The following is a 20,612-nucleotide window of genomic DNA, read 5'->3' on the forward strand; positions in this document are numbered from 1 at the left end:
TCACTGGGGAAATGTTTGGTAGCGGATAGAAGTAGAGTTGGGTAAAGGATAATGGTTTTCTCTTTCAGTTATTTGTTTGTTTATTTTAGGTAATAAATAATTCCATGGAAAAGAAAAAGTTAAAATCTTTTCCTTTCTTTTGTATTTTTGGTACGTAGAAGAAAAGCAAAACAAGATTCCTTTATTTCCTACGTTATTACTTTCATCACTTTTCATCGTAGCTAACTCCCCTTTTTTATCTGTGTGTAAATAAAATCAAAATTCAGAGTTGGAAGAACCTTCAAATTTTGCATCAATGGAGTCCAATATATTCTAATTTCCCTTTCTTTTTTTTTCCCTTTTACCATTATTGCTGCAGTGAATTTAATGGGTAAAGACAATTAGCTTGCTTTTCATTTATTTGGACCAACGATCTCTTTTAGTAAATGGATTCAAAGTAATTAGACTTATGCTTTGAGCAATCAATAGACGATAAGGGGTGGTGAGAGCAATTACTCAGAGCTGATCCTCCCTGTATGAAAAATCATGAATGTAATGATGATTTTAAAATTTTATACGAACATGGATTAAAAGATAATTATAAAAATAATTATATTATATTATATATATATATTAAATTATAATAATAAAAAAATTAAAAATTTAAAAGTGACGATCTTTACCCTCTACCACTTCTTGGCTTTGCCTTTGTATGGATGTATAATAATTTACATAGGCTAAATCTCTTAACATTACAAATGCATGAACGTTTATTTTTCTTCTCGAATCTACAACATTTCCTTTTTAAATGCCTTAATTATCTTAAGTAAATGGGATTGTTTTTTTTTTTGCTTTCAAATAATTTATGTCTATACATTAAACCTAAAATCTAGTGAAATTGTCAAATATTAATATTTTATTTTTCTTGGTCGAATTGTTATTACAGTGGTTCAACCACCAAAAATCTGATAATTGCCAACATTTTACCCCATCTCCAATCTATTTTTCTGGTTGGCCTTGGATGTTTTTTCAATACTTCTATAGTTGCAAATCATTGATTAAGATATTATAAAGTTTTCTAGCTAAAATTTGATGGAGTTTGCATCGAAACCCTAGATACAATGGGTTTTTTCAAGGATGTAGACCCAGCAACCAGGCCACAGCCAAGACATCATTGTACTAAATGTGTAGTTTCATTGTACTTGGAGGTAGTTGTTGTTTTCAAGCTATTATGGTAGCTTTGAATGATACCCCTGTACATGTATAGTAGATTTAATGGAAATGAATCTGAAATTAAGAAGGAGTTGATGATTAGGACTGTGTATTAGATTGCAAACTAGCCTTTCTAACCCCATCCAATTCATCCGAAAACAAACCCTATCTCTATTTACTGGTTTTCTCCACAAAGACATTTCAACTAAAATCGAATATGCCAAATTATTGAGTGGACCATGGAATATATATTATTAAGCATACCTTATCTTAAGTATTTGTAGGGCTTCTCTTCCTCGAGGGATAGGCATGCCATAGATCATTTAACGTTATTAAAGATAGCCTGCTTGTTCCATACTTATTTTATTTGTCAATATATGCTAGTATACGGCTTGTTGCAATATACTATAACGTTACTTTTGTTTTTGTCCAAATTAAAAAAGATATTGATAAATACTAACTTATTGCAGTTTTAATTGGTTTTGATGTCAAAATTAAATTTGCAAACCTTCGTAATATACAGTCAAACTTTTTTTTTTTTAAAACAACTTATGTTTGGTTTAGCCATTATTATCAGTTTTAGGAGAGTTTTAAGATCTAAGATTCCAATATTCTTTTCCGTTCCTAAACTTCTTCACATGCAATGAAAAGAAAAGTATTTTTTTTTCTCAATCAAATGAATAAATTATCTTATCATGTACAAGAATGTTGATATAAAGTCAAGTTTATTTCAAAACTAGACAAATCAAAAACAAGTTTACCAACATCTCAAAACAAAACGGTAAAAAAAAAAAAAAAATCATTTAGCACCGCAAAGAGCAGCATCAGCATGACTATGGAGAAATTACTTTCTTTGATGGACTTAAGGTGATTCGTTATTTGATTGTTAGCGGAATACAGCATAATGAATTAAAATGATTATACCTTTTAAGAGGTATTAAATTATGATTAGTAGAATAAATTTGAGTGATTGTATGACAAAAACAAAAAAGAATAATAGTAGATTGAATTGAATGGGGATTGGGGGAGATGTGGCAGTAGTAGCAGTGATATTGGGTGGTTCAAGCGGAGAAGAAAGAACATGTGAATCAAAGTGGCAGAGAGATGGTTGGCCCACCCAAATGAGAGGCTTTGTCCAGTCACAATCAGAAACTGGAGGCCCATCGCTCAATTCATAACTCACCGCCAAGCACAATTAAGACAATACTTATTCATATTTGGTCTATTCTTCTTCAATCGGTAACTTTTGTACATACCAATCATGTCCCCATCATGGGTTTTTAAAAGGCCATTTAATCCATTTTCCATGGAATCTAAAGGAACCCAATTGCGGGTTGTTAAGAAAGAATTTCTGTATATTAAATATAAAAAAATAATTTACATAAAATTTTAAGAAAAATTATAAATACTTAAAATGATTTTCATTCCACGGGCTAGAAAACAAGCACAATGAAGAAAAAACATGGGTGCATTTAGCATAAATAGCAATTTTCGTATCTATTCAAATGGGCCCTTACGGCCCAACTACCGTCCAAGCAAAGGATTTCAAGACATGAAAGAATCTATATTTATTTATTGGATTTTATCCAATTGGTAACCCCATTACATTTACTATTGTTCTTATGTTTTTTTATAAGAAACTCTTTTCTTTTGCAGCCTATCTCTTGGCTTTTTTCCTTTTATGTGTTAAACTTTATTATCCTTTTAAGTAATTATTCGGTCATTAACTATGAATGTTACTTTTTATGCATGGAAGTTGGAAATTCTCCTCCTATATATATATACATATATATTATACATACTCCAAAAAGTATATTATATTAGATAAGGGACAAAATTACTTTTTCATGGTTAATTTTTTCTTTTTTGCAGTTTTCGCCGTAGGACAAGGGAAGCAGGTTGAGGCAAGGGTAACGGTTAGTGTCGTAAGTCGTATCTTTTCTCGAGAAAGAGGTACAAAAAAAAATTTATGTCTGGGTAAGAATTCCAAATGACATTTGGGCACTTTCTCAACCTTCACCGTCCTCCAATTCAAACCCGAATAAATAGCCTAGAAAAGAAAAAGTTCATTTCTCTTCTCATATTTACTCAAATATACCAAGAAATTAGAAATTATTAGAAAGAATAAATGAACAAGAACGTTTTCATTAATGACAAAGCTAGTAACATTTTCACAAATAATTATAACAACAAAAAAAATATAAAAATAATAATAAAAAAAGTTGTAAAGAATTTTTATCATCATTTTTCATTTTTAAGGTATACTAAATTGCAAAAGACAACCATCAATCAAACATTCACGGGCTTGCAAAGGAACATTAGAGACGACGGTGACAATTCCCCGACGAGCCTCCCATTACTACTATTACTTCCACCAAGCCTTTCGTAGCAATCAACGCAAAACAAGGACAACGAGAGCTGGACCTCGTCGCGAGTCCAAGACGCCCTCCTCACTCGTCCGAGTCGGCTCAGCACTGGTCTCACGCAAGCCATGTAGAGGCGTTTGTAGCCACCCAGGGCAACGACGACGGAACGCACGCTGGAAGGTGGAGGAGACACATGGCGAAAGCAGAGGTCTTCCCAGAGGGAGTCGTTACGAGCAATGGTGCACCAGAGGGGGCAAACGCAGGCGGCGACGCCCAGGGAACGGCCGTCGAGGCGTTTGAGGATCTCTACGAGGATGTCGACGTGGTCGTTGATGAAGAACTTGGGTCTTTTTTCCTTGTTCTCTTCGACTGTCTCTTGGTCTTGGCGGTGGCGGTTGCGGTGGTGATGTTGCACCATTGTTAAAGAAAAGAGAGACAGAAGAAGAAAGAAGAAATAGAAGAAGAGGTAGCGTTAAGAGAAATTAAAAGGAAAAACAAAATGGTGGGTTATATATATAGGAGAAGTGTTATAGGTGTAACGTAAGGTTTAAGGGATTTGACTTTTGAGAGAGAGAGAGAGAGAGGGAGGGATAGAAAAAGAGAGGGTGTTTGCATTAGGGAAAGAGACACAGAGACAGACTTGAAGACAGGGAAAGAGAGAGAATTTTTCCTTTCATTTTTTTTTTTTTGGTTCTGGGTTCTTGAGAAATTTAGATACAGTTTTCTTTTTCTTCATTTTTGCAACAGGGGTGTGGTAAGAATTTTATCTGCATGTCAAAAAAAAGAACATAATTTACAGTGTGCATGAGTTGGAGGGAGCCAAAATTTTGGGTTAACGAGAGCGAGAGAGAGAGAGAGAGAGAGAGGGAGGGAGGTGGGGTATCGAGAGAAGAGGAGAAGGGGCCAAGGGAAAAGAGCCAAGGCAAAGAACTGGAACCGATGCTATGCCTTTTTCTTTAATTGCTTTTTGTATATTGTTTTCGAGTTTGTTGTTATTGTTGTTGTTTTCATTTTTGTTGTTGTTTGCGTATTTCAAAGACTTTTTTTTTCCTTTTAGCTTCAAGGGTTGAGGGCCGTTGGTAAAATCACTGTGACTTGTGAAGCAGAGACTTTGGTTTTTCTTCAGCTATATTCATAGATGGTCTGCAACTCTATGTTGTTTTTTTTCGCCTACACACTAATTTCAGATTGGACCATATTGCACAAGTAGGGGGAATAGCTATAGAACGCCTAATGTGAAATGTGTGAGGCCCAGCTGCTCATCGGGTGGGGGTGCAAAGGCCAAAGTTGATTTCACATTTTTTCTCACAAAAGATTTTTGGACTTTGCATTGGAAGAAAGAAGATACAAGGAAAAGAGAAAATGTAAACCGAAATGTCATTTCAACACCGCTGGAAGCAACCTATAATTGCTATCCAAGCATGCTGATTGGAACCAGAGAAGAAATTTTGAGTCCTCAACAGGCAGAGAATATTGCTGGCTGATATTTCTCATCGTTGCTATTGACATATTTCCCTATTGATATCTCAATTGCCCTCCACTTCATTCTTTTGCAAACTCACCTTTAGGTCCTAGAAATATAGGCATTAGGATTTGGTAAGATTTCCACTGTCTGGGCTTTTCTTTTGTCTGTTATTAAAAAAGAAAAAAGAAAACTGAAATTTCAGATTTTTGGTGATAAAATTAAAAGGAACTTGGTCATACAAATTAATTATCTGATGCATATATATATATATATATATAAAGTAATTTTTTCTTTTTTAATCGAGAAAGGAGAATTTGAGTCCAATTTTTTTCTTAAAAAAAATTTAAAGTACATAGAAACATTTTTACTACATGTATAGATTATACATGTATGCCTATGTAATTAATGTTTGCATATAAGCTGCATCCAAGTATGAAAACAGATTGTTCACTGGGCACCAGAAAAGTCATATCAAAAAGCATCTTATGTTTCATCTTCAAATAATAATAATGAGCCTTCAGGCAACAACCAAAGCAAAATGAAGAGCTCTAAGGTCACGGTCAGAAGGCAACTATTTGGTTGTCTTATGGTATTTGGATTTTGGCCTGGAAAGGAAACCCCCAAGTCCCTTTGAGACAGAAAGCATATAATAAAATATCATTAAGATAAAGGCTTGAAATTGACATTAGATTTACGAAGGCTTTGCTGCTCTGTGGAAAGGGGTACCCCACCAATATCTTAGAGTTTTTAATGGGAGACTTGTTCTGTATTGTGTTGGACTTGTTCATTGGACACACTTGAGCAGGCGCTGTTCCCTATTCTTTCTGGGAGGAATTTGATAATTGCAAGATTACAAGGAGAAATCCGTAAAGTGCGCAAAAACTTTCACATTTTTCACTCACTCCCCCAACGACTATCATCTTGTACTTTACTCTTTGAAAAAACATGCTAATCGGTCAAACGTTGCACATAAGAGTTTTCACCATTTCTCTAAGCCATGCATCCATCTGCACCACTACAACCATGGACCATCAAATTTCACCCCCCTTTTTATTATTTTATTTTAAACTCTGCTTAGTCTTAGAAGGGGAAATCTTGGGGTTTCACGGCAGAGACTGAAATTGGGTCAGTGATAGCCAACTAGACTAATGTGTGGACTCTTTCCATCTGCATGTTTGGCTTCCTAGTTTTTGTTCACTTTCTTCTTGTGAGGTATCTAGGTAATCGTGTCATTTGCAAGATTTAGGACAAGAAGATGTCTCGGGGTAACAATTCCCGTACAAAACCCAAAACTTTTCAACCAGAGTAAAAAATCCCATATCAAATTTATGTGCTTGAAGTTATCCATCTGGCCAGGTTCTCTCTGTAGTATTTGGCGGAAGGACCCATTAGCATTAATGCCATTCAATATGTATATTTTTTTCTAAACTAACAACCAAGGTCAAGATATATATATATATATATATATATTAAGTAGTAGTATTTGTTAATTTGGATGATTGCATTGAATCCATGGAGGCACATTTAAATGATGGAAACAATGTAAAGAAAACAAACAAGTAGATAAAAGGTGAACAGAATAGGACCTGGAAAAACAAACAATGAAATTACAGCCAGGGCTCCAAATCAATGCTATACATGACATCCTTCTCTAACTGCTCTCTTAGCTTGAAGTGAGCCATCACGGAATCTGGAGTACTCATTGTTTTAAGATGTTTAGCTAGAAATGGTTGTACATTTTCTTCGTGGTTTTGTTCTTCCAAAGGCTTAGAGATTTGTTGGACTTTCCTTGTTTCATGGGTTACTTTTGGTAGGAAACTTCTAATCCAACTTACAAACTGATATTAACATACTGCCAAATTTTACTGTTTGATAAACTCTGATATGGGGCTGGGGTACCCTTTTTAGGTCCCTTTTTTTTCCCACTAATTTTCAAGCCAAATTTCTTTCCCAAAATATTCTGCTCAAGCTAGGCTAATTTAGTACCAAAAGAAGAATGGGTGAATAACGTTGCAAGGAGACTTTTGATTAGATAAGGGAAGAAATAATTAATCATGTGACTAGTCTTCATCATGCTTGGTTGGTTGGGCACTAATGTGACAAGATATAGTGTTCAGGGTTCAAAAAGTTAAGAGCAATATTTATTTGATTTAGACCAAAATCTAGCTGTAAAGAATGGTTTAAGGAAATTCTCAATTATCGTGGAATTATTTTGTCTTCCAGTCCACATTATGAAACAATTTTAAAACTACAAGTTGTCTAACATCATGTTACTGCTAATGGTCAGTGTCAGTAGGAAATTATAAGATATTTTTCTTACACATTTTATTTTAATATGATACTTAAGGGTCTGCTAATGTCTGAGAGATTTATGACATTTATTTTCCTTTCTTCTGAACAGTTTTATGTAAATGGATTTTATATCTCAATGTTTTGGAATATAGTTTCCCAAGATTTGAACTGAGGGCATTGTGGCAAGAAGCTGAAACTAGGAGCAGAGTTCAGGAAGAAATTTGGCTGGCTTCATAGATGCATTTCTTCTCCCCGAGGACACTGCTGATCTGGATTTCATGAAGATCTAATTGAGATTTATTAGCAGGACCACACTAGTTCACTTGACCCTGCTGTAATTGCTAGCTGAACAATAAAGCTTAGCAGTACTGGAGAATGCACTAGCATTTTTCTAAGGGAGGATCAAACAAACATGGTGTCCAGTAGTTCAGGAAAATATACAATATAGTAGCTACACTAAAAACCACAGTTCAATGTAGTTTCCCAAGTTTCATTCCAGCTATCAATGTGCCCAACGTCTAGTTCCGTCAAGAAATCTGTTAACTGTCGACTGATCAACCAGAACACACCTTAATAGTTAAAGGAAAATATCCAATGCCATACCGATACTAAAACAAATGTTCAATGTAGTAGTTGAAGTTTCATTCCATTTATTAATGTGTCCAAAGTTTAATTCCGTCAAGTTATTTAGTGATGTGTTAACAAATCAATCCAAATGCATCGTGTGGTCAAATAAACGCCACATCACTCTTGATCCATGAGACATGATAGAATCTCATTCTTTATACAAATAATTTTTTTTAAAAAAATAAAATTAAAAAATTAAAAAACATTTTTTTCTAACGTTTTAAATTTTTATTTTTGAAAAATAAAAGAGAATACTTTTAAAAAGTATTTTTATTTTTTAACAATAAAAAAATTATAATTTTTCTTTACATTTTTCCTTTCCTTTTTTCTCCCCTCCTTCCCTTCTTTATCTTGATCTCCCTATTTTGACCAACTTTGACTATTAAGTGACTGGATCTGGTTAGGGGTGGCTAGATCTAGCGTGAATACGACCGGAAAACGACCTCAAAGCGCGATTGTAATAATGTCAACATTAAAATAAACATGATATAACAACATTATCAACAGTTAGACAAATGAATCATGCTCAACCTCAACAACACTAATATTATAAACAACAAGAATATCATCAAAGCACAATTGTAATAATATCACCATTAAAGCAAATACATAATATCAGTCATAATGTCTCCAATAATAATAATAATAAACTTGCAATAACATCATCATCATCAACACTTAAACAAACGAATTATAAACTGCAATAACATCATCAAAGCACAATTGCAATAACATTACCATCAAAGCAAATACATAATAACAGTCAATGTCACCACTATCTCCAGTAGCAATTTTCAACAAAAATAGGTAATGACAGTCATGTAAATTTAAGGATTAAAGCAAACTAAGGAAAGAATGCGCAGTTGCCATTCTCCTTGCATGAACAACAAAAGAAACGAAATTGTCTTTGTGTTTAATTATGCTTTCTCCCCTTTTTATCAGGTGGTTCACCTTGACATTTTGAGATCAATTCTACTGTTTATGCGGCTCCGCTTGTTATCGATAAAGGCATCCCATGTTTCTGTCATGATTTATGGTCAAGCAACCTTTTGTATTCTTATATATTATTGACATCGGTCTGTAACTGTGTATTTTTACACTTCTCTCCTACCACATTTTTCAAGTAGTTTTTATACAGTAAAACCTTTTTAAATTAATATCTTTGGAATCATGAAACTTTATTAATTAATAGAGATATTATTTAATTAATAAATTAATAAAAAATTAATTTATTGAAGTATTCTTTATTCTTTTTTCAAAATATTGAACTTAATACATGTATTATATATTGTGATTATACAAATATTACCTAATTACTAAATTACGAATTATCATTATTTTATGTGTTTGTTTAACTAAAACAAGTTTATGAATGTAATTAGTCTTATTAAATAGAAGTCATGAATTTATTTATTTTTTCAACAAATTAAAATTACACTTGCTATATACTTAATTAATATACTTTATAAACACTAAGTCAAGCAAAAACATCTATGAAAAGAACATACGGTAGCACAAACAGTAAAACTAAATACAATAACTTCTTGTGATGTAAAGAAATCATAAATGACGGATGAAATGCGTAAAACATTATATGAGTATAATATAGAAAATTCAAATTGTACCCAAAAACAATTATAACAGTGGATGTCAGAAAAGTTTAACTTGCAAGAGAGTCAAGCAATAATATCAAATACAATTAGAATGCACTCAAAATAACAATAACATTGCATAATTTTCTCTTACAATACGAGAACACTACACTATAGCTTTTTAATTCATTAAGAAAAGTTAGAGATGAAGTTTAATAAGACATCAATTTCAAGAAGAAATAAGTAACATTGGAGTCATATTTTATAAAAGTCTCTTAATTGAGTCATGTACATTTATAATTTTAATGTATAAGGAGATTATTAATTTATATATCAAGTGGGATTTATGTGTTTTTTCAAATGCATTATTTTATAAATTTAGTGAATTCTTAATTTACTACATTGGTCCCAAGTCAAGATTGATCAAAAATATTATTTAATTGAAGTTATTAATTTATCAAGATTTTATTGTAATTTTTTTCCATATTTTTTGGACCACTATAGAGACCACATAAAATTATCCTAAAAAAAAGGTAGATTATGTATTAGAGTAAATTAAATATAATAAATTGACATTGATGTTAAAAATAATAGATTATAATATGTAATTAGTCCCTGTAATTAACAAAAGTGGTGAATTTAGTCACTTTATAAAAATTTGTAAAAATTGAATTCTTATACTTTATGAAATAGACAATGTCTGACTAATCGTTAACAATATTAAATTTTTTTTTATTATCTATGTTGATATAATGTTTGATTGTATTAGCATGACATTTTTTCGCTTATGGCAATAATGATGTGACATTTCACAAATGATGTAAAGATAATGCTAACATGGCATGACTAAGCACATATATGAATTTTATAAGTGCTGGTGTGGAATTGTCCAATATAAGGTTGACATGTGAAATATATTACTGTCAGCTGAAAAGAAGGCCTACATTACCCAAACATGCCTTAAATATAAAATTTATTCATGTAATCTTATGAAAATAATAAAAAAACTTTTATCTGCAATAAGTTTTTATCTCTCCTTTTTTTAATTCCAGTTTTTTTTTTCTCTATTTCGCTTCTTAACAAATAAATATATTCTTTTTCCATAAAATTTTTTGAGATAAATAAATTATTTCAATCGTCGAGTTATGACAAAAATAAAAAACCGTCAAGTTATGGCCATGGCCTCTCAAATGTTTAATTTTTACATTTGTCTTGTCGAAGGCCTACCTTTTTATAATGTCAATGAGAACAAATATTTGAACTTGATAAGTCAAAAGATAAAAATGAAATAAGACTAGTTCCATAGAGTCTACAAGGTGCGTGTTATGTAAACTCCTTGTTAGATTGGCTGTTCCATAATTTGAGTACAAATAAAGTTTTGGTGAATGGTGTTCCATAGAATATGATTTCTGGCATAACATGTTGGTTTCTTTGGAAATGGAGGAACTATTTTATTTTTGAAGATAAGTGTATTCCAACAGAGGGCCGATTGGTTTCAATTCAAAGCTGGGCACAATGCAACCATTCGGCCAGTACAGTGAACTCTTTGGGAGGAAATTTGCCTAGAGAGGAATGACTGATTGGTTGGTTTTTACCATAGGTAGCTTGGATTGCTTTAAATGTTGATGGAACTTTTTGACTTTCTTTACATAAAGTAGCAGCGGGTGGTGTCTTAAGAGATAGGCAAGGTGACTGGAAACGAGGCTTCACATTTCAACTAGGAAGTGCTCAGCACATAGAGCAGAGGTTGGGGCGTTTAAAGGTTCATGCTTGGCATGAGAATTGGGGCATAAAAGGATTGACCTTCAAGTTGATAACAAGATGGTTGTTAAAGCTATAACTTTCTCTTTGTCTCATCATTGTTTGAATTCCGATTTGATCCAAGTGATTTAATATTGGTCAAAATACTAATCAAGTTTTTATATTTTTGTATTTTATTCAATTTAGTCATTATACTCAAAATTAAAATAATTTAATCTTTTGATTTTAATAATTGCTTCAATTTAATCTCTTCTTTTCATGACATCCAATTTAATAATTAAAGTGGATGATGTTATTGTTGACGTAGTACATTTTGGTGATGTAGTATCAACATGATGACATAGTAGTGCCACATGACACCAATATGATGATGCTGCAATGTTGATGTGGCATTGACATGCTGACATGTCTGTGACATATGATAATGTTGACGTGGTAGATTAAGAAGAAAATTTTTTTTTAAAAAAAATTTTATGTACGTCATAAGGACTAAATTAAATAAAAATTATAGTACATGGACTAAATTGAACAAAGTTGAAGTGTGTAGGGACTAAATTGAAAAATATAAATTTTTAAGTAAATGGTACATATACTTATTAATAAGTCAAATGTTTAAGTGGAAAAGATTTATGATGTTAAGAAATATATAAAAATATTTTTTTATTTGATCAGTTGATTCCATAATAGGTACATTAATTTTTCTATTTTGTAAAAATTAAGTTTCAATTTCCTTTTATAAAAAAAATTCTAATATTTTGTCTTGGATATATACTTATAGAAGGACAATATCGTCATTTACACAAACTCTAAAAATGCTTAAAATTAAGATTTTATTTTTGCAGTTATAAAAGGCAATAGCTACTGTTCTTTATAACCACCCTCAATCTTCGTCTATATTCTTTGTTTTTCTCATTAAAAGTTTAATTTATCGAGTAATTGTTGCGAAATCAGAGCGATGATAACAGATTTATGTTTCTAGATTTTGATTTGGATTTTTTTCCTAAATTCTTTTAATTTAAGGACCAAACAACACTTTGATGACAACATTTGTACATGTAAGCCTCATTGCTCTTGGTTTTTGTTTTTAAAAAAAAAAATGAAGAAGAGAGACATGGAATTAGTTATAATTATAAAAATAATTTATCATTATGACTTGCTTAATTTAAGCATGATAAACCTCTTATTAAAACCATAGAATATGACTTACTCCACCCTTTCAATTTTTTGTTTATTTTTTATGTTTTTATTTTATTTAATATTTTAGGTTATATTTTTTAAGTTGGAATATTTTATATTAAAGACTACGTCTATAGTTGATAAAGTTTAATATAATTGTAAATATTTATACCATTTTCTTTTATATTTATAAATTTTTTGTAGATCCAAATTAATAGTTTAAATTTAACAGAATTTGGTTGTGAATTTTTTTTTTGAAGAGTAGAATTCATTTCATATCATGATAAAAAGCACAAAAGATAGTCATTGGAGCAAATAAATATTTAGGGACTAGATCCTCCGACAAACCCCAGCAACCAACATTTACAAACCCTTCATACCTCACAGAGATTAGCATAACCTCATACCAAATATCGTTTTTTAACTTAAATAAAATTGTTTTATCAGAAACTTTGAGTAAGTTTAAGTAAAAGGTAAATTGAGTAAGAGTTGAATAATTCTAAAAGAATGGGTATTTGTAAATTATGAAAGTTGTAACTAAATCAACCTATTTTGCCAATTTGAATTCAGTTCAAGTTAAAAACTAAGTCAAATTTGAAATAAAAATTTCAAATTTTGATACTATTATAAATAGAAGAAAAAAACTTTATTTAGTCTTTTTATATTATTTTATTTTAACATAATGTAAGCTACTCATTCAAATCTGGCTTTAAGTATGAAATTTTTTTATAGAAAAGGAATTCAAATTTAATTTTTTGTAAAAAAGATAAATTAATATAAATATTTTGAAATCAAATAATCAAGTAAGAAAATATTTATATATATTTTTTAACACCATAAATCTTTTACACTTAAATATTTGACTTATTAATAAATATATATTATCTATTTAAAAATTTATATTTTTTAAATATTTTTTTAATTTAATTCCTTAACACCTCAATTTTATTCAATGTAATATTTGTATTATATATATTTGTTCAATTTAATGCTCATGATATGGCATAGATTTTTTTTTTGAAATTTTTTTCTTGATCTATCACATCATCATTACCACATAGAATCGACATGTCAGCATTTTAGTAGTACATCAGTGTTGATGTCATCCCATTTAAGGATAAAATTAGATACTGTTAGAGAGAGATTAAATTGAAACAATTTCTAAAATCAATAGATTAAATTACTTTGATTTTGAGTATAAAGATTAAATTAAACAAAAAACATAAATATAGGAACTTGATGAATTTTTTATGGACCATTCAACATCTGATGCAACTCAATGATAGGTGGTTACATGTCATGTTTTGAAAGAAAGTGATAAAGTAGCTGATTATGTGGCAAATAAAGCCTTCTGAAACAAGAAAAAGTTTGTAGTACACTTTAATCTCCATTTGGATGTTAGAGATTTATTGATATACGATGTAATAAGTATATGTGTAACTCAATTGATTAATACATAAATTGATTTCCTTTAAGCAAAAACGAAATAAGATGGTAATAGCTTAATTGTTTTTCCACGTGTAAAATAAAAATTTTATATTCAAAACCACACCACAAAGTCTACAACGCAAATTATTTTTTATTTCACAAGCCCGGTGGAAGGAATTCAACGGAAAACTTTACAAGCCCATGAAAGCCCAACTCAAAGTCCAACCCTTTTTCTTTCCCATTCTATTTATATTTTTTCTCGATTTAAACCTCTCTTTAAAACTCTTTTGTTCCTCAGGTCTGACTACTTTAGTAGCTGCGTGCAACAAATCATGGTGTTCTTCCGGTGATTAAGAAAAATTTGTGCGGCCCATTTTTTCCCCTTTTATTCTACTGCCTTTCAGTTCTATTCGCGGCCTCTTGAAGCGGTTACATTGGACGTTTCCTGTTATCTGGCTGTTTCATGAATAATCATTTCCCAGGTCGTCAATTCTCAACGTTACTTGATTCTGTTAAATTAAAACCCAGTTCTTTAAAACCCTTCAATGATGGGATTTCAAGGAGAAGGAATTGGTATCCAATTCCAATACCCTTCAGAACAATCCCTGAACCCAGAGGTCAAGACCTTGACTTTGTGAATGTTGCACATAGCCACCTTATTCACTCTGATTGGGATAAGCTCAATGCTTTGTCTACTCACTTGACCCCATTTAGGGTTAAGCATATTCTGTTGAGGATTCAAAAGGACCATGTTCTTTCTCTTGAGTTCTTCAATTGGGTTCAAACTCAGAACCCCACTTCACATTCCCTTGAAACTCGTTCAATGATTCTTCACATTCTCACCAGAAACCAGAAATTTAAATCCGCAGAATCTGTCTTGAGGACTATTATTGCGTCTGGTTCATTGGAATTGCCAGCTAAGTTGTTTGATTCGATTCTGTATTCTTATCGAATATGTGATTCTTCTCCTCGTGTATTTGATTTATTGTTCAAGACTTATGCACACACAAAGAAGTTTAGGAATGCTACAGTTGCTTTTTGTCGAATGAAGGATTATGGGTTTTTCCCTACTGTTAAGTCTTGTAATGCATATTTGAGCTCGTTGCTTAATTTACATAGAGAGGATATTGCTTTGGGATTCTACAGAGAGATGCAGCGTTGCAGGATATCTCCCAATATATACACTTTCAATATGGTTATTGATGCATTTTGCAAGTCAGGAAAACTTGAGAAGGCTGTGGAGGTGTTGAGAGAAATGGAGAGTGTTGGTTTTAGTCCTACCATTGCATCTTACAATACGTTGATTAGAGGGCATGCTGACAAGGGTCTAATGAGCTTGGCTATGAAGCTTAGAAACTCAATGGGGAAGGATGGTGTGCTTCCAAATGTGGTTACTTATAACACCCTTATAAATGGTTTTTGTAAGGATGATAAATTACATGAAGCAAACAAGGTTTTCATTGAGATGAAAGCCCTGAAGGTGGCTCCAACTGTTGTAACTTACAATACTCTGATAAATGGGTACAGCCAAGCAGGTAATAGTGAGATGGGCAACAGGCTTTTTGAGGAGATGTCAAAGAATGGAGTTAAGGCTGATATACTGACTTACAATGCATTGATACTGGGACTATGCAAAGAGGGTAAGACAAAGAAGGCAGCTTATCTGGTTAAAGAACTTGATAAGGAGAACTTAGGTCCGAATGCTTCAACATTTTCTGCCCTTATTAGTGGGCAGTGTGTCAGGAAGAACTCTGACCGTGCATTCCAGATTTACAAGAGTATGGTCAGGAGTGGTTTCCATCCAAATGAACATATTTTTAATATGTTGATTTCTACCTTTTGCAAGAATGAGGATTTTGATGGAGCAGTGCAGGTATTGAATGATATGATTGATAGATCAGTGGTTCCTGATTCAGGTACTTTATCTGAGCTCCACAATGGACTTTGCCAATGTGGTAAAGATCAATTGGCAATGATCCTATGCAAAAAGCTGGAAGATAGACACCTGATGCCAGATGCATTTGATAAATCTAAAACTATCAGATTCAGACCAGAAAAGGAGGGCAAGACATTTTGATACAACTTGTAGAATTCCATATGCTCTGACGCTCAGGTATTGTCAAATCAGCACTATGGAGTGTAATTTTATTTGAGAGTATAAACTAATTAAGACAACTATTTTAGTTGAAGTGAAGGAAGGTTCCTCTTGTTGATAGTTGAATCAAACTATCCTTTGTTGTTACTTAGTTAATTTCATTTAAGTATTTTACATGTTAGATGGAGGCAGATTGTCTACAAATATGTTTTTTTGATTTCTTGAGAATATGTTTTATTAATGAGGACCACTTTTTGTCAGATCACATCTGCTATGTTTGAGTTTTTGATATTTCCCACGTTTTAAGTTTGACAGAGAATTTGTATTTAAATTGCTTTAGTTGTAATATTTATTGTCCATTGCTGCACCCCATATATATGTAGATCCAAATCTCTTTGACATGTTGCTTAATGCTATCACCTTATTGCTTAACTCTAGTAATTCTTCTCTTCGCTCTTCCAAAAAAAAAAAAATCTTCTCTTCTACATAAATCTTCACATTTTTTGTCCATGGCTCTGCCCGTGTAAATGCAAATATAAATGTCTCTGACATGTTGCTTAATGCTATCACCTTATTTACTTAACTCTACTTATTCCTGTCTTTTATATAATTCCCCACTTATTTCATCTCTGTGTATGTAGCTGCATATCATTCCTTTGTTTTAACTATTGCTCTAAGCGCACTGATCATGTTGAGTTCTGGTTTTCTCCTATCTGGGAGATTCTACTCACTGGCAAGTGCTAGTTGAATAACACGGATGACCCTCTGCTTTGTGATTTTAATCCTATCATAACAGCGTATTCAATTGCGAAATATGAGTCAAGTAGTTTCCTGTTATTAAGATAATTATTGCATCCATACAACCAGATTGACATAAATAAATTGCTGGAAGGTCACTTAATGTTTGGGTCAACTCCCATAACTGTTTCTATAATAACATTATTTCTTTTACTTTCTCTCATAAAAGTAAGGAGTGTCAGGGCAAGACATTAAGTACAAATCCTTGATTCTCGTGCAGGCTATTACAATGCTTTTCTTCATGTCAAAATTTCTGCTTTGATCCTATATCTGGAAGCTTCCACTGACAGTGGTATGGCAATTGAGCAAGCAGTAGTTTAATATTTGGGATAAGGGAAAATTTGCATGAATGCATCCTCCTATCATCTCCAAGTGGAAACTATTCAGATTTTGCTATGGAAGAATCAAGTGACTGACCTCGTTGAAACCAATCAGCATTGATCCATTGCCTGAGCTTGTCATCAACAACCCCTTTGAGTGTTTTGCGAACTCTTTATATCTGGCATTGCTGTTCTAATGGATGAAGAAATTTGAGCAAAGGTAGCTTCTCTATTTCTGGGCAGCCTAAGGACTACATTTTTACATCTGACCTCTTCCTGGCTCTGCATGAGCTTAAAAATTCATATATTTGATGGAAAATTGTACCTTTTATTGTTCAACCTGCAGGTGGGGGTTCAATGTTGTTCTGTGTCAATGGTCAGATGAACTGTTATTTTGTCTGATTTAAAGACTATCTGTAAGTATATCTAAGGATGGCTTTAACAGTGCTAAAATCAAAGAAAGTAATAAAATAACAAGCAAACGAGTGTATTTATATAGTATGATTTATCTGTGTTAGGATCAAGGTCAGAAGCCAGTTTTAGCTCATTCATTAAAGCTTATCATTTTCAGTTTCCAATATAACTACTTTGTACTATTATCCTGTATCTGTATAGGGTATGTGCTGTTGGTTTCCATCTCTGCGTTTAATTCTGTCTTTTTATTCAAAAGAAAATTGTAGCAAAGAGTGACTATAATCATTAGAGGTGCTTCAAGTTTTCCAGCTGGTTGGACACCAGGAAGTTCTCTTGCAGGTGCATTTTTATTTTTGCTGAATGCACTTTGACAAAAGCGCAAAAGGAACATAAGGTGTCGCTATTAAGTGCAAGCCATTCTTCCTCCTAACAGTTACTCCGAAGGACTCTCTTATGTCAAGTTGTTCAGGTCTGAGCCCATTTGGCAGTTTCCAATTGAATTGATACAATAACAAGGCAAGTGGAAGTTCAATATTTGCAATACCGAAGGAGATGCCTGGACACATCCTCCGACCAGCTCCGAATGGGATGAACTCAAAGTTTGCCCCTTTGAAATCGAAGGAAGAATTATGAAACCTTGCTGGTTCAAAGCACTCAGGATTGTTCCAGTATTCTGGATCTCTTCCTATTGCCCATGCATTGACGATGACTCTAGTCTTGATAGCTATTTCGTATCCATTTATTTCACATCTTTCCCTTGCTTCTCTTGGTAGTAGTAAAGGAGCAGGAGGATGGAACCTGAGAGTTTCTTTGATAACTAATTTCAAGTAATTGACTTCTTTTATGTCTTTCTCTTTTATTTTCTTCTTTCCTTTGAGGACATTTCTTACTTCAGCTTGTGCCTTATCCATCATTTTTGGGTTTTTTATCAGTTCTGACATAGCCCATTCCATGGTTGTCGATGAAGTATCACTACCTGCAGTAAACATAACCTGGAAAGAGCAAAGGAAAGAGTTTCAATGTTAAACTAAAACGATGGACAAAGTTAAAATGCAAAAGTTGAAACCTAATGCAGCGAAAAGAAAAGATATGGCAGATCCAAAATCAGCAAATATCACTAATTACGAATATTAGTATGATGCACCCTGAGGTTATTGTGATTTTATTTATCAAAATTAATTATTTGGCTGCATCAAGCTCTTGTATGGACATACCAAGATGACGCTTTGATGTTCTCAGTGGTTAGAGGAAAATCTAGATCACCAGACTCTTGAAGATTTAGCAGCACATCAACTAGATCTTCTTCCTCTAGTTTACCATTGCCAGACTCTGTGGTTTGTCTTCTCAGCTTGTGTTGATTGATTATATTAGTGAGCATGCTGTCAATCTTTTGATGAAGTCTTTCCAGTGCAGGCTTCACCCCGCTAAAGAGATGAAGAAATTTAATTGAAGGAAACATATCAGGCACGTTAAAACCTCCAGTCAGGTCCCGAGTTTCTTTGATAGCCGATAAGAATTCTTCTTGGTCCTTGCACTTGGAACCAAATGCAGCCCTGGCAGTTATGTTGTTGCTTAATGATGATAGCTTCTGGCTGAGATTTACAGGTTGTCCCCCAGATAAGGCAATGGATTCAATCATATTCTGTACCTCCACTTCCCTCATTGATCCAAATGCCTGGACACGCTTAGCACTTTAAGGGCTCCAGTATGCAAATCTTTCGCAGTTGTCTCCAAAAATTGCCATAGGGGCAAAATCCGATGCTTTTACAATCATATGACATTATCTTGACAGCAAGAAGTTGAGGCCTCTGCACAAAGACAAGGTCGTGCGTCTTCATCACCTCTTTTGCTGCCTCTGGCGATGAAACAACAAGAGCAGTTATCTCACCAAGTTGTAGATGCATCAAGGGTCCATATTTCTTAGCCAAGATTCTCAAGTGACAGTGGGGTAGTAAGCCAAATATTTGGTGCAAGTTACCAATGAACGGCAGCTTCCACGGCCCAGGAGGCAGTCTCTGCTTCGACTGCTTGCAGTAGTGTTTCATAGCCATGAACAAGAAGAGTAGGAAAGTGAAGAGGAGAGGGAAGGAGAAGACATGTTGGAGGCCCATCAGGGATTGAGACATGAAGCATAGAAATCGTTTTGCTTTAGATTCTTCCGCTTTATGATCAAGTGTGTTGTCGCTACATACATAGGAATCAGTTAGGATTCCATTGACCCTCAATTATTGGATTTTAGTCGACTCTTGTAGGCTGATTTTATCTATAGAATCTATTCTAGCTAATGTTCTATGCATGTCTGTCCTACTCATCGTAGACGCCTTTGTTTGGGCTTTCAGGCTGAAAATATTCTGTGTTTGGGGCACAGCCATCCAACAACAAAAACAAAAGAACAAATAATATGCACCTCACTATCAAAGAATCCTATATATAAGGTTCAACAGTATCATAAATGAAATTATGTATGTTAATTGAATGAGTGTTTTCACACCATATCCTGGAAAAAGCGGGAAATCATGTAATTCCCTACACTGTTGTCTCACGCATGTGGTTTATAACATGAAAATGTACAACAGATTTCTGATCATATTTCCATTCACTACCCAAAAGGTTATCGCATGTAAGAACAACAAAGGAAAAAGTCCCATATGAACTCCCACATATTCAAAGGACAAAAGGCAATTCTAAATACGAAGTCACGATTCCTTTTCACCAACTTCAACAGCAGCTTTATCTGATTCTAATTTCTTTATTAGCTGCTTAATTGTATGTTTTGCTATAGCCATCATGTCAAGAATAATGCTCGGACCAAGGCCAGCACCACCTCGTCTGGCAAGCACAAAAACGTGCCCTTTCCTATCAATTGTTGTCCAGACAGCTGATATGATATGGGATTCCCCGTCTGAAGTAGCATCAACAATACAATGCCTTCCGATATAGGGAGCTGAGGGCCAAAAATTTAATAATGAAATAGTAGCAAACTTGTGCAATTGGACAAAAAATTCAATAGAAACAGCATGGTTGCATCACCTTTTTCATTGTAACTATGATAGGAATCCCATACGTGTTTCGAACTATAATAAAAAT

General features: G+C 33.2%; 3 protein-coding genes across 4 annotated transcripts; 1 reads left to right on the forward strand and 2 right to left on the reverse strand.

The window, feature by feature from the left end:
• On the reverse strand, positions 3,317-4,508 carry LOC108661811 (F-box protein SNE). Its single transcript, XM_018120279.1, has one exon. It carries the CDS (start codon positions 3,973-3,975, stop codon positions 3,481-3,483), a length of 495 nt encoding a protein of 164 aa, XP_017975768.1. The 5' UTR covers positions 3,976-4,508; the 3' UTR covers positions 3,317-3,480.
• Positions 14,198-17,612, forward strand: LOC18612454 (pentatricopeptide repeat-containing protein At4g26680, mitochondrial). Of its 2 annotated transcripts, XR_001926247.1 has the most exons (3): positions 14,198-16,011; positions 17,012-17,331; positions 17,458-17,612. XR_001926247.1 is itself a non-coding variant. In XM_018114273.1 (2 exons), exon 1 carries the CDS (start codon positions 14,362-14,364, stop codon positions 15,973-15,975), a length of 1,614 nt encoding a protein of 537 aa, XP_017969762.1. In that variant the 5' UTR covers positions 14,198-14,361; the 3' UTR covers positions 15,976-16,011; positions 17,012-17,612. The 2 variants fall into 2 exon arrangements, 1 of the variants encoding a protein (XP_017969762.1); XM_018114273.1 differs by having other exon boundaries at positions 17,012-17,612.
• Positions 17,099-19,810, reverse strand: LOC18612455 (cytochrome P450 71D8). Its single transcript, XM_018114275.1, is given in 3 exon segments — positions 17,099-18,517; positions 18,736-19,218; positions 19,220-19,810. Coding segments are annotated over 3 exon segments (1,560 nt in total). The 5' UTR covers positions 19,652-19,810; the 3' UTR covers positions 17,099-17,872.

Source organism: Theobroma cacao, chromosome 1, assembly GCF_000208745.1.
Source record: "Theobroma cacao cultivar B97-61/B2 chromosome 1, Criollo_cocoa_genome_V2, whole genome shotgun sequence".
NCBI lineage: Eukaryota > Viridiplantae > Streptophyta > Magnoliopsida > Malvales > Malvaceae > Theobroma > Theobroma cacao.

Coding starts and splice junctions, on each gene's coding strand:
- LOC18612454 (XM_018114273.1), top strand. CDS start 14,362: ATGAATAATCATTTCCCAGGTCGTCAATTCTCAACGTTACTTGATTCT.
- LOC108661811 (XM_018120279.1), bottom strand. CDS start 3,975: ATGGTGCAACATCACCACCGCAACCGCCACCGCCAAGACCAAGAGACA.